Here is a 13,508-nt window from a genome sequence, read left to right as displayed (position 1 = left end):
ATATGATTTCCTTATGTTTGCAGTGAAGCAACTTACCTAGCATTGCCAAGTTTCTGAAACTATTGTTACCCTGTTTCTGAAGGTGGGACTAGGATTTATGAAGTCAGTTGAGTTTCTGGACTGTATAAATTTTTAATCATGGTTGGTCTAATATATCCCTCTGCATTCCTATGTTAAGGACAGAATGCTTCATCCTCTCTCCACCGGTCTTCTTAGCATGAGATAAAGTAATTGAAAAGACTGTTTTGCCTGCTAAATATGTAAATTCAAAATCTAGAAAGAACTTAGCACTAAGTCTTTGAGTGCATTTCAAATACTGAGATGAAATATTTTTGGGGATTAAATGCAAGACTAAATGAAATTATTAGTACCAGTTTTATATTTCCTTTTTCATTAATGACTGATTACATCTCATTTTGTGTGTGTTTTTTAAAAGCAGGCATGCATTCATCATCTGAGCTTTTTGTTACTGGAACCCTGCCAACATCTGGAACCTTTCCACCAACCTCAGTTTATCAACATCCCAATGCTTTTGGCAGTAGAAACTTTGCTACTACTCCTTTAACACTTCAGGACACAACTTTTAGTGCAACCTCAAATGGGCTTCTAACTGCTCATGACCCTTTATTGCAAATCAAGACACCCCAAGGCACAGTTCCCCCTGCACTGACTTTTGATCGTCTGGGCAGTTATGTATTAAGTACCAGCATACCACCACAGTCTTCAACATATCGTTCTGCTCAAGAGTCTGCACCACATCTCTTACAGCCACAGTTCAGTCTATTGCCTTCGTCACTTGGTGGAGGAGCTCAGCAGACTCCACAGTTGTATAACTCAACTCTGTTTACTGGTTCTACTGCCTCCATTGAAAGAGCACTGCAGCGTGAATGTAGTGTAATTAAACACCATCAGCGGCCTTCAAACACACAGTCTGTTCAGGCACAACTGACTGGTTCACAGCATTCCCTACAGAACTATTTACCAAGTTCAAATGAATCTGATTTTCAGGATGCACCCCGCCAATCAACTTGTAGCCCAGCTGGCGATGCTACTCAGGTGAGCAATAGTGGTCCACAGCAGAAAACCTCTCAGGTTTCAGTGGAACTTGCTCAGTCGTATGCATCAGCAGTTCCATCACCAGGTTTCCCATCTGTTTCCACTACAAAGGCAAAACAGTGTTCTACAAAGCAACCAACGAGGTCAACAAAGACACCTAAACCACAAAGTGTAGCCCCTTCTGTACAGACACAAAGTTATTCCAAAATTGCACAGAACCAGAACTCTGTAATAGCTGGTCAAGCACAAATCTATTCTACGGCACAGCTCCCTAGTCTCCTGTCAGTAAGTCAGTCACAAAATTATATTTCAACACAGTCACAGAATGTGCCACCTGTTAGTCATGCACAAGTATTCTCAGCCATCAAGATTGAGAAATTACCATCATTATACAAAACACTTTCTTTTGCTGGGCAATCAGAAGCTACTACGTCCGAAAGCCAGGCGCTACCATACACATCTGATCAACAGGTATTAACATCAGTTTCAAATACCTTTTCTGGGCAAACGAGGAATCTTTCTTCGAGCAGCCAGTCTGAAAATTATTCTTCTAGTCATTCTCAGGGTATGTCAACAGTTAGCCAGCCACAGATTAGCTATTCATCTCAGTCACAGGTCTTGTCAGTTGTTAGTCCTTCAGAAACATTTTCTTCTCATATTCAAAACTTATCAACTACAAGTCCTCCCCAGAGCTATATTTCATTGCATTCTCAGGTACAAGAATCGTCCTCTCCACAATCTCAAAAATTTTTGCCAGTTGTACAGTCAACTCCTTTTGAAGTAACACCTAATTCACCAGCATTGCAGAACAACAGATCTTCCTCGGATACAAAAACATACATTAAAAGGAAATCTGATCCTAATTTGTATCAAACATCTAAACAAGATGATCAGTTCCCAATGCATAATTTTCAGGCACTGCAGCAGCAAGCATCTCTTGATTCCTCTCCTCAGAGACTTACTGATGGTGAGATTAATGCTCAGGATACAACTTACAAAGTTTCGAAAGCGGATAATCGTTACTCTCAAAGTGTAATAAGAAGTAACTCTTGTCTTGAAGATCAAATTGTTGGGCTTACTTTTCAAGGGTCAAAAAAAGAGGAAACCATGGTTAACTCTGTAACACAAATTAGCCATATTACCAATACAGTGAACCATGATATTAAAAAAGCAAGTAGTTTACTGTCAACAGCACAAGTAAATACAGACAGTAAAGAACTTAGTCAGCAAGAGTCTCTTATGCACAAAGTACATGAAGTGAAAGTCTCAGAGCAACAGATTCATTCTGTTAGTTCACCATCTCAGCTTCATACTCAGCCCATAAGACACAGCCATCAGCTATGCTTGCCTACTTCACAGGTACTTCTAGAATCCCCCTGTGATTTGCAAATGCTTCAGCAGTCAATATTGCAATCTGGTTTAGGATACACAAAAAGTGTTCCACAAGTGCAACACATTATGAATTCTCAACAGTATCTACAAGTGGATGGTCATATGATTCAAAGTAGTGGAAGGCATTCTCAGGAGCAGCTTCATTCGCAACACTCTGAAGTTTTGAAAGTTAACCTTTCTGAACCATCAAAGCCATTACAACATCATTTGACACCCAAAGATCATTTTGGACAGCCAAATCATGAATCTAAGAATCAATTTGTTCCCCTTAGTTCTGTATGTTTTCCAGAATCTGTACTTCTCAATGATGAAAGGAATATATTGTCTAATGTAGATGATATCTTGGCAGCCACAGCTGCAGCTTGTGGAGTAACACCATCTGAATTTGCAAAATCAACAGCCAATGACGAAGAAATTCAGTCAGTTGAAAATGGAGGTAGCCCTAAATCTCAGTTTCATACAATAGATGTCAGACATGTGACTCCTAGCTTCAACTCATCCCCTGCACTTTCTGGAAAGCCACTTAGTGTGAATAATATTTCTTTAAATGGAGGTCATGTTACCCTAAATTTAACAGCAGTGCCTGCAGAACAAACAAAAGATAGGAACCTTGACCAACAACACATTGAGATTTCCGCCCAAGGTATTCCTACTAGAATTACAACAGTTGAAATGGAAAGAAGTCAGGAACAGGTTTCTAGTCAAGTTAAGCAACAGTCCAGCACCAAGAATGAGTCTGAAGCGAAAAGTAATGTTCATATGGATGGAACATTACATATTAAAGATATAGACCTTATTTCAAGTAGTAGGACTCTAAATGAAGAGGTTGCAGTGTCAAAAACAGATTATAGCATGGCAAGTGACAATGCTGAAGTTGCACTGCAACAAATATCTATGCAGCATCCAAGAAATGAAAACGGTAGTCATACTGAAGACAGGATCCAACTTTTATCAGAAGAGGACCCTCAAAAGCAAAAGGACAGAGGACAGAATCAAATTAAAAATGTCAGTGAAATTGATACAAATCAGAAGCAATTGAAACGAAGTGGGCAGTGCAAACGTCAAAATTCAAGAGGCATTGATGTCAACTCTTCTGTTCCTGAAAACTGTCATGAAACTTATCAACATCAAGAAAAAATGAGGCAGAAAATTAAAGAGGTGGAAGAAAAGCAGCCAGAAGTAAGAACAGGATTTATTGCATCTTTTTTAGATTTCTTAAAATCTGGACCCAGACAGCAGTTTTCAGCACCTGCTGTCCGTGTTCCTAATCGTATAAGAAGACCTGTCACCCCACTTATTAGAGCCCCTTGTCAGTTGCCAATCTCAAAAGCACAGATAGCAACAGCTACTTCATCCTTTGATGGCTCTGCTGAAAATTCAGTTAAGAACAATTATGAAGATCCTAAAATAAAGTCAGAAGCCCTGCCTTTTTTTTCTTTTGATAAAGATAATGTGAGGAACAACCAAAAGAACATATATTCTCCATTATCATCATCTGATACAAAGACAAAGTCAGGTAAAGTTTATTACACTTGTGATGAGATATATGATTTTAATTTAAATGTAGCTTTAAATAAAGATATACTTAAACTTGTCCAATAACCAATAAATATATCTTTTCCTTTGAGTTACATACATGTTTTGAAAGTAATTAAGTTTCTAAGCTTGTTAGGAGTGCTTTTAAATGCTGTTTAATAAAAACAGTTAATAGTTATGTTATATAGAATTTGCATTTTAAAAAAATCTTTTTATAAACTGCCAAAATTGTTTGTTTAAAATTAAATCTAAATATTCTACCCAAATGAGGATTTTTTTTAAAAAAAAAACCTCTACAAATAATTTTAGATTTGCCTGTAGAATATATATAATATATACTTTTAGAAATTTATATGGGGTTTGTTTGCTTTTGTCATTTAAATATCTTCAGCATGTAATTTTTCTATGACTAGATTAGATATTTTATATATACATTGCTTTTATTTGAAAGGCAAGGTAAATTTTAAATGTTTTTTTTTCTTGTGACCACTACTGATTTTTTAAAACTGAAATATATAGAGAATTCCTAGAATCTGAGAAATCTGCCAAATTTATTTATTACATTTTTACACCACCTATCTCTTACAAGGTGACTCTGGGGGCTAATGTTAATCAGAGTAGCTAATATTTTGCACTTGGTGGTAATTTGTAGGCTTAAGTTATTTGTGTTAAAAATATGAAAATGAATTCAAATTCTTGAAGTGCGTGTTTTGTGCTTTAGAAATTGACAAAACATATTCTCAAGCCATCACTAATGATGTTGTAAAGAAGGAAGCTTCCCAAATGACTGTTACGGTGGCAGATGCTCAGGTGAAAACCTGTGTAGCACAATGTGAAATGGAGAGTGTTCTTACAGACCAGTTAGCAAAACCACAAGCATTGGTTGCAATAGAAGGATATACTGAAGATGACCATGGAGACAGTGATGGCGAAGGCATATACAGAGAGCGTGATGAATTTGTAGTGAAGATTGAAGATATAGAACCACTAAAGGTATACCATCTATCTGTCTTTTTATTTTTTTAATCTTATTTATTGTTAAAATACCATAATATTTTTCCATCAGAAAAGAAATAAATGAAATTTATTTCCATTCTTTCCATTCAAAAGAAAAAAATGAAATTTATTTCCATTCTTTCCATTCAAAAGAAATAAATGAAATTTATTTTCTAATTATTTTCATGATTTGTGGAATAATGAATTGGGATGTCCTGTTGTTGTAAATCAGTAGCAGTTAGGTTTAAAAATTTTAAAAAAATTGCTGTTAAACAAAAATTATAACAGCTTAAGGAGTATTTAAATTTGGTTCCAGTTGCCTTTCCATGCAATTCAAGAGTTGGAACATTAAGTTAGATAGTTTGAGCTTGTATTACAGAGATGGTCTGAAAGTCTGAAATTCACAGAATTGTCAATTATAGCTTTAATATAGTTACTGCTTGGTAAAATATGTATTCTCTTTCTGGATATCCCAAATTCTTGAAATTGAGATGTCAACAGTCATGGTACGACAATCATAGGGTACTTAAAAGATTTGTGGGGGGGTTAAGAATTTTATTTGGGTTTTCACAAAACATTATACAAATAAAATATCTTTTTTTTTGAGAATAGCATGATCCAGGGTTATCATTTTTCCATACAGACACAAACTCAATTTCATATTCATCTTTGTATTCTATTCCATATTTTATTACTATTTTAGCATTTTCTCAGAGATTTTTCTCTTCCTTTAGTTTTCTCAAACTTGTTTTTATCTCATTCCTTTCTAAGTTCAATTATATATCTTTTTCTAAGTTTCAATATCTTTCAGTATCTTTCAATATCTTATGTTTATACTTTTGTCTGTCCTGTTTCAATTTCATGTTTTCTTTTCTCATTAAACAAGTTTTCCCCTGTAATTACTAATTGGAGTATGACACCTTTGTATCTTTTCATTTTTATCCATTCAGATCTTATTTAAACTTCAATTTATGCCTTTACAATTATAACATTCAATATCTAACCTCTATTTTATAACACATAACTTTTGCCAATCAAATTCTGCTTGGTACATTCTTAAAAGTACACACTAAGTTCTTAAAGATTTTTTATATATATATATATATATATATATATATATATATATATATATATATATATATATATATATATATATATATATATATACAATAATAATACATAAAATACTCATTCTATTCAAATTCAGCTCAACCAATAATGTTAGTTACAATCTTCCATTAATATTAATTAACATCTTTAACATTTCTTTTCAATTAAATATCATACTTCCTTAGGAACACTTGTAATATTCCCATAATTTTTTTCATATGTCTTCATATTTCTCTGCACTTAAATTTTTATAAATCATTAATAACAAAATGTTCCCATCCTTTCCTGATTTCATTCTCTCATTCTCTTTATTTCATTTATTTATTAACAAACATCCCATTACATTACAATAAGTATTTTATCTATCACTTTAATCACATTTATTTCACATTTATTTCATATTTTCTAAATTCATTTCTATTTCTAATACAACAATGCTATCTTATGTACCCTTGCAGAATCCTCTCTTTCAATTAAATTTTCACCCATTATCTTTATGTCCTCTAAATAGGCTTATACCTTTAATCCTTGTACATTTTCCCTGTTTCTCTATATCCTGTTTCTGTCCTTTATAACTTCTTTTCCTTTCCTTCTTCCCCCTCTTCTTCTCCCTCCCCTTTTTCACCCTTGTCTCTCTTATTCTCTCTTCTGTAATCCTCTCTTCTGTTTCTTCTTAATATTGTAACTGCTTTTCAAACTGTTCTCTTTTTTGGTTGTTTTTTCAAATCTTATTTTTTTCACTCTCCTTTCTCCCTTTCCTCTCCCCCCCCCCCCCACATAGAATTACTTGATCATTAAAGATGGCTTCTTCTTTGTCCTGCCCTTCTTGTTCTTCAAGCATTTCTTGTTGTTTCTCATAGTTCAAGATCTCCATTTCTAAAAATTGAAATACCAAGCCAAAAAACCTCTTCCTTCTTGTGCATCTTCTGTTTTTTAAGTTCCATTTTCAGTTCTTCCAAGAGCGATGCCATTTTAAACATTTTTAAACAACCACCCAATTGATTTTAGTCATTTAAATTCAATAACCCAAAATCCAAAAATCACCAAGTAATCCAAATATTCCAAGGCCGTTTCTTTTTGTTTCTTTTTTCCACTTTCTCTTCCTGGGGTTCTATTATCTTGTTACAAAGTTTCAGTTAGAATGTATTTTTTAGGAATCTTGTTAAGATTTCACTTTTAATTCCTTTTACTTCCAGTTGGTCTCCTCCATGTTTCCAGATCCCACCCTTTTGTTTTTTTCCTTTTCTATCCTTTCCTTCTTTTAAAAGTTTTTAAATATCCAAGAAATCTTTATTATCCCTTTGACATTTTATTTTCAGCTTCAATGCCAATTAATGTCAAAGTGAATTTTTTTCAGTTTCTTACTTAAGTCTCTTAGCTGTCAGTATGGGGAAGGAAAGAAAATAAAACCAAATATTTTCCCTTCTCTCTCTCCTTCGCCGTTTCAGAAATCTTTGGAAAAATGTTATTCTTTATAGTTCAGATACCAGGGTACCTTATGTTGTTGTTTTTTCAGTTCAGCCCAGTCAGTCAAAGCTTTCTCTTCTTATCTTCCTCACTCACAATCTTTTCCAGTCGGGTTCTTCTTTGGGGTGGCCATTTCTGACCATTGCTGCAACTGCCTTCGGGAAAGGGAAAAATGGCCAGTTGTGGAGGAGAGATGCGGCTCTCCTGAACCCTGCTGGCGGTCTCCCCCATCTTCACCACCTCTACGGGGTGGCTTTGCCCCGAATCCAGCCAGCTCGGGGCGCTCTGGCGGCGAGCATGGATCAAAACCACACACAATCGCAGATTTTGGTCCATCGCCAAAGAAGCCCAAACCGGAAGTCCCGGGTACTTAAAAGAATTATTATGCATCAGAAGAATAAATCTACACCTCATTTGTGGTATCTACACCTCATTTGTGGTAGTAATTGCCAGCATCTGTTTTAGTCAGTGTTTGAGTTCTTGGGGTTGAATTGCTTTGTATGCTTTTGCATTCCCAATTCATAGGAAAAAATCTTGGAAGACCAAGCATAACTTCAAAATGCACAACAATAGATAGCAGAAAAACATAACTACCGTAAGTTTGTGTAGCAAAGGGGGGAAAAGAGTTAAATATGAATTAATATGCAAAGGAACAAGGAGGATTGGAACTGCCTGATTTTAAATTATATTTTATACCTGCCACTTGATCTGAATGAAAGCATAGGTTTTGCTGAAAAATAAGAGAATTTTAGAATCAGAAGGGCACAATCTGAGGTTTGGATTGTATGTTTTTATGACATAATAAAGTTAAAAGTTAATGTAGATTTTTAAGAATTATTAATACGCTATTGGCAATATAGAACAAACAAAAATCCAGGCGGTCCTCAAAAATGCCTCAGCACAAAAACATTTTACAGGAAACAAACAGTAGGTAAAGAAAAATGTTGAATTTATTGAGAATTGTTACATTAGGAACATGGAGGATATAGGATAAAATCAAAACAGCAATTAAGTGCAGAGGGATTTATTTTCAATAGTTTCCATATGCAAAATTAAGAGAAAGATTTAAGTGGTCAATAAAACATTTGGAATTGAGCGCAGAAGATAGAATTTCAAGTTGAACTATGTATAAATAGTGAATGTGTAATAGCTAAAATGTATAAACTTATTGAAAATTGAAATGGAAAAGGTTCAAGTAGAAGACTGATAAAATGCACGAAGAACTTTGGACACTATGCTGATGGGTTAGTGGGATAATATGTGGTTACAAGGATTGAAATGTACACTATGTTATAATTTAAAACAGATTTTTTAATAAAATGATGAACCATTGATATATGCCTCCAGAAAAAAATTGTCTAAAATGTATACAAGTACTTCAAATACTAACAGAATTAGTTCTTTTCATTTTGGTCCTTGTAGGCTGCTTTAAAAAGAGGAGTGGAGCCTCCATCCATCTGGAAAGTTCAAAAGGCTTTGCTGCAAAAGTTTGTACCTGAAGTACGAGATGGACAAAGAGAATTTGCAGCTACTAATAGTGTAAGTGTAGTCATTCAGCTTTAACCATATTAGGTGGTGAAATGGTTACACTGTATATTAATACTGTGAGCCAGTTTGGTGTAGTGGTTAAGGCAGTCAGGCCAGGAACCATGAAATTGTGAGTTCTAGTCCTGATTTAGGCATAAAGCCAGTTGAATGACCTTTGGCCAGTCACTTTTGTCAGTCCTAGGAAGGAACAATGGCAGGCCGCTTCTGGGGGAAGGGTGAAACCTTGCCAGGAAAACTGCAGGGACTTATAGAGTCTGAGAATCAGACATGATTGAACAGAAGAAGAAAAAGCAGGTCTATTATGGTATACTTTTTAATGCCTGTTTTCTGTGGTCTGCCCAGAGCTATATACTTGAGATAGTTAGCCACATACTAAATGGAATGAATTCATGAATTTAACTGTTTTCATTATAATTGGTAGGATTTATTGAAAATAGAAACATTGTCTTAAAGAATGAAAAACCAAAACTCCTGCAGAAGTTAGCACTAAGAAGTACTTTTTGGTACTTTTTTAGTCAAGAAATCTTAACTACACTGGGTTATAATCACTGGGCTTGTGAAGAACTTCAGATGGTGCTTTATGGCCTCTTTACACCCCATACTTCAAAAATCAAATGGCTGAATTGCTTCATTTTCCCTCCAGTTGTTCCATTAGCCAGAAGAGGCTTGTGTGCAGGAGTTACACAAGTGCAAAAGTCTTTTCTGGTGCTTCCAACAGAAGCCTCTTTTGGCTAAAGAAACACTTAGCAAAGTGTTTAAGAAGTCCCAAAGTATCTCTCATAGGCATTACCTCTTTATCTCACCAATGAGGATGCAAGCTACTTGGCACACAGCTAATTATTAATAAAATTTAAATTAATTCGGGGTTATATCCCAGATCCATCCATTTTTTTCTGTTTTCTTAATTTCTTACAAGATTATAAACTACAAGGCAAGCATAATACATGTTTCTTTTTCCTTTTAGTATCTTGGATATTTTGGAGATGCAAAATTGAAGTATAAACGAGTATATGTGAAGTTCATAGAAAATGCAAACAAAAAAGAGTATGTCAGAGTATGTTCCAAGAAGCCAAAAAATTCTCTTGTACAACCTGCAAGGTATTTTATTTTAATCCATTTTCTCAGATCCTTGGTCTGTCTTTTAATTGTATTTAATGGGGAGCAGGGATATTACTAGCTTTAAATTTGTTAAAGGCACATGTTCCATAGATACTATTTTGAAATTTTACTAAAATAGTTGTTGGTATTTTATGCTCTAGAATAGTTTCAGAAAGAAGCTTACCTTCATTTAGATTATGAAGAGCTGTTAAAAAGCTAAAAATTTGGAGAGGTACTGGAAATTTTTGCTCTCCAGTTTTCAATCAACCAGTTTCATACTGTATGTAAATTTCAGGAATCAAAGTTTAATCAAATGTGAAAGTAAAAGTTTTTACTCAATTTGCTTGCAAAGGATAGAGAAGGTAAATATAACAATCCTCAAACTTAACTCATGGTTTAAACATTTTTTTCCCAACCTGATTCTCAGGGGTGTTGAAAGTACATCACCAGAAGCCATTGACTTTACCTTTAAAAATCTTTTTGAGAACTATAGTCCAAACATAGGTAAAACCAGCATCGGGTTTGTGGAATGACATTTTTAAGAGGATCGTCATTTTGATCAAAGCAATTCTATTCTGTCCTTGAATGGACATCATGTTTTCTAGACAATAATCTACAGACCAATATTTTTAGGGATGTCTTTCTTGCTAAGAGTACATTTTAATCTATTTATGTTTAGAGATACTCTTTAGTTAATATAAGCATGAAGATTTAAGACTTGCACCTAACGTTGTTTAGACCCTCTAGTTAGTTGTTTAAACAATTATCTTAATGTACAAATGAATGAAGTGTGAAAATCTATAAGAAGAAAACTAAAGAAGAATTAGCTAACTAATCAGCTCAATTTGACTTGTAAACACTAAGTTTGTAATAATTTATTTGAATTATTCCAACTTGCAGAATTGCTCACTGTAAGCCAAGCATGAATGTCACTAAAGTTCCTGATCCTTCAGTGCCAAAAACTGTTACAACAAAAGTTAGTTCAGTGAAACCCAAAGCAAAACAGCCAAAGACAAAGGCTGAACCGCCACCAAAAAAACGCAAAACATGGAAAGAAGAATCACCCTCTACTCCTCAGCCGCAGAGTGATGAGGAAGGTAGGTGTCTCTATACTAGAAGAAATTATGAGGATCTGGGATTTTGTATCATTTCCATTGTTGTATTGTCACATTTATTAAGCACATTGTATAAGGAGGCATATTTTGAATGTTCCAATTTTACATATTAATATTAATTAATATAATATTAAATGCTAATTTATATATGGCATTTGTACCTTTTTTTCTACATATAGAAGAGGGAATGGGGGCTCCTGAGCATGTTCCCAGTGTCAGTATCTCCAGCATCTCTAAATCCCAGTGACTGCAAAAATATGGAGCTGCACACTCTCCAAACAGCCCATTAGCTTGGAGCATCTATATGCTTGCTGCTGTAGATGTATTAGGAAGTGTCTTCTGATATCTTATTCAGTACAGAGTCTGAAGGCTATATTCATTGCAGGGCTATATTCATTGGCCTTTTGCAATATTTAGTAAACGTTTGCAGCAACATTTCTGCACACGAAACCATTGAAAAAGTCATACAAATTCCTAATTTGTGTTTTAGAAACAGCACATCCATAATACCAGTGACTACTATTTAGATTATTTCAACATAAATACTTGGTCTCAGAAGACATTGGTGTGGATAATAGTTAATTTTCATCAGTATTAACAGCATGATGTTTAGCTATTGGGTAACTCCTGGTCTAAATTTCACAACCAAAGTAAATATTGCACTTTTTTTATAAAGAAGGAAAATGTTGTAGTAAGAAAACTTTTTTTTATAAAATAGAAAATGTTGCAGTAGCATACAAATAAATGAAAAAATCACACAGTAGTGTAAAATTAACTCATTAGTTTCTGTGGTTGACTCTTATTGAAATTACTTTCTGATGTATTTATTTAAAATATTTGTATGTTATCTGAAAAATCATGAATTTCCAGGCTGCACCTAACATTAAAATGTCTTCAATATGATATAAAATATAATGAAACATGTGAGATAAAATAATAGAATTAATAAAGTAGATAACTGATGGCCATGATAGTACCCTCATGAAAATACCAGGGTGAATATAAATGTCACAGCTCAATCACATTGAGAAAGAACGAACCCCCTCTGCAGAGTCACTAAAACAATAATCAAACAAATGAAAAAATTACAACACGATTAAGCAATATATTTATATATTTGATATTCCAGACACTGAACCACCAGTACCTATCGTTGCTCGCTTTTTAAACACCAGAGCTATGAAAGAAACATTTAGGAATTACATGGAACTGCTTGTCAGCCTTGCCCTGGATCCAGATACTATGCAGGCATTGGAGAAGAGTAATGGTACATTTTGTTAAATCTCTTGTTTTTTTGTTCTTAATTGTTTACCAAATGTTGTCTCTTGTTTAGAAGCAACTTGTTGGTCAGGATCTATATTGTAGGAATTATGAATGGAACTTCTGAAGCTCCTTCTGAGGTATTTTCCAATCTTGGCAGCGTTGGAGATTTATGGTCCTCTGGCTAGAGATTCTGGATACTGAAGACCACACACAGATTAGGGAGTTGCCACAATTGGAAAACACATCTCCAGATAATAGTGGCAGGAAAGCTAATAAGGTCCCCACTGTTTAAGATGGGAGAGGAACCGCTACTTTCTGCTGTCCCTGCCATGGTTGTCCCTTCTGCTGTACTTTCTGAACAGATTGCTTCTCTGGTAACAGACAACAATTCAACTCCTTAGCCAACAATCCACAGTTATTTGGAAATGGACTCACTCTGAGTGCATCATGCTCAGAGGTCTATGTCTGCTGATAAGAAAACAATGATTTTCTTAACCATTACTCGGAAATGCAAAGTAAATACATTACTCTGAAATATAAAGATGTAAAACACAAAACCACAGAAAAAAACGACTAAAATATTGAAAATCTCTTAGGGATGAACAGCACTTTGAATCTAGAGTCACAGCACATCTGTTGGCACCTCTTTAAAGAAGTTGCTTCTTTTCCTGGATTCAAGTAATAGCCCACAATATCAGGAAAATATGTATTTTGAGTTAAAGAGGTGTTGATAGTATGCCAGTGGCCATTCTGAAGGATCTTGTTGCAATCCTGTCAATCCCTTTTTAACTCAAAAGGTGCATTTTACTCAGTTGATGCGGCTGTTCTGCAGGACTGGGGGGTAGCTTAAAAACCTACAAACTTGAAATTTGTCACGTATGTTCCTCTTGGCTTCTAAGTGTTCACTAAGAAAGGATTTTTTGAAAT

At 34.6% G+C, this 13,508-nt stretch overlaps 1 protein-coding gene across 3 annotated transcripts in view; it reads left to right on the top strand.

Annotated features, from left to right (window-relative positions):
* QSER1 (glutamine and serine rich 1) overlaps positions 1 to 13,508 on the top strand; it is a 57,034-nt gene that overhangs the window by 32,000 nt on the left and 11,526 nt on the right. For 2 of the 3 annotated variants that reach the window (XM_087921188.1, XM_026705975.2), the window contains exons 4-9: positions 437 to 3,964; positions 4,706 to 4,977; positions 8,980 to 9,096; positions 10,070 to 10,203; positions 11,104 to 11,300; positions 12,448 to 12,585. In XM_087921188.1, coding sequence (XP_087777314.1) covers positions 437 to 3,964; positions 4,706 to 4,977; positions 8,980 to 9,096; positions 10,070 to 10,203; positions 11,104 to 11,300; positions 12,448 to 12,585 — 4,386 coding nt within the window. The remainder of the gene's footprint in view (positions 1 to 436; positions 3,965 to 4,705; positions 4,978 to 8,979; positions 9,097 to 10,069; positions 10,204 to 11,103; positions 11,301 to 12,447; positions 12,586 to 13,508) is intronic. The other variant, XM_026705967.2, reaches the window with a different exon arrangement.

This window comes from Pseudonaja textilis, chromosome 1 (genome assembly GCF_049901715.1).
Source record: "Pseudonaja textilis isolate UNSWEBS1 chromosome 1, rPseTex1.2, whole genome shotgun sequence".
Lineage (NCBI taxonomy): Eukaryota > Metazoa > Chordata > Lepidosauria > Squamata > Elapidae > Pseudonaja > Pseudonaja textilis.
Note: the sequence above shows the minus strand (reverse complement) of the source record. Positions and strands in the feature narration are given on the sequence as shown.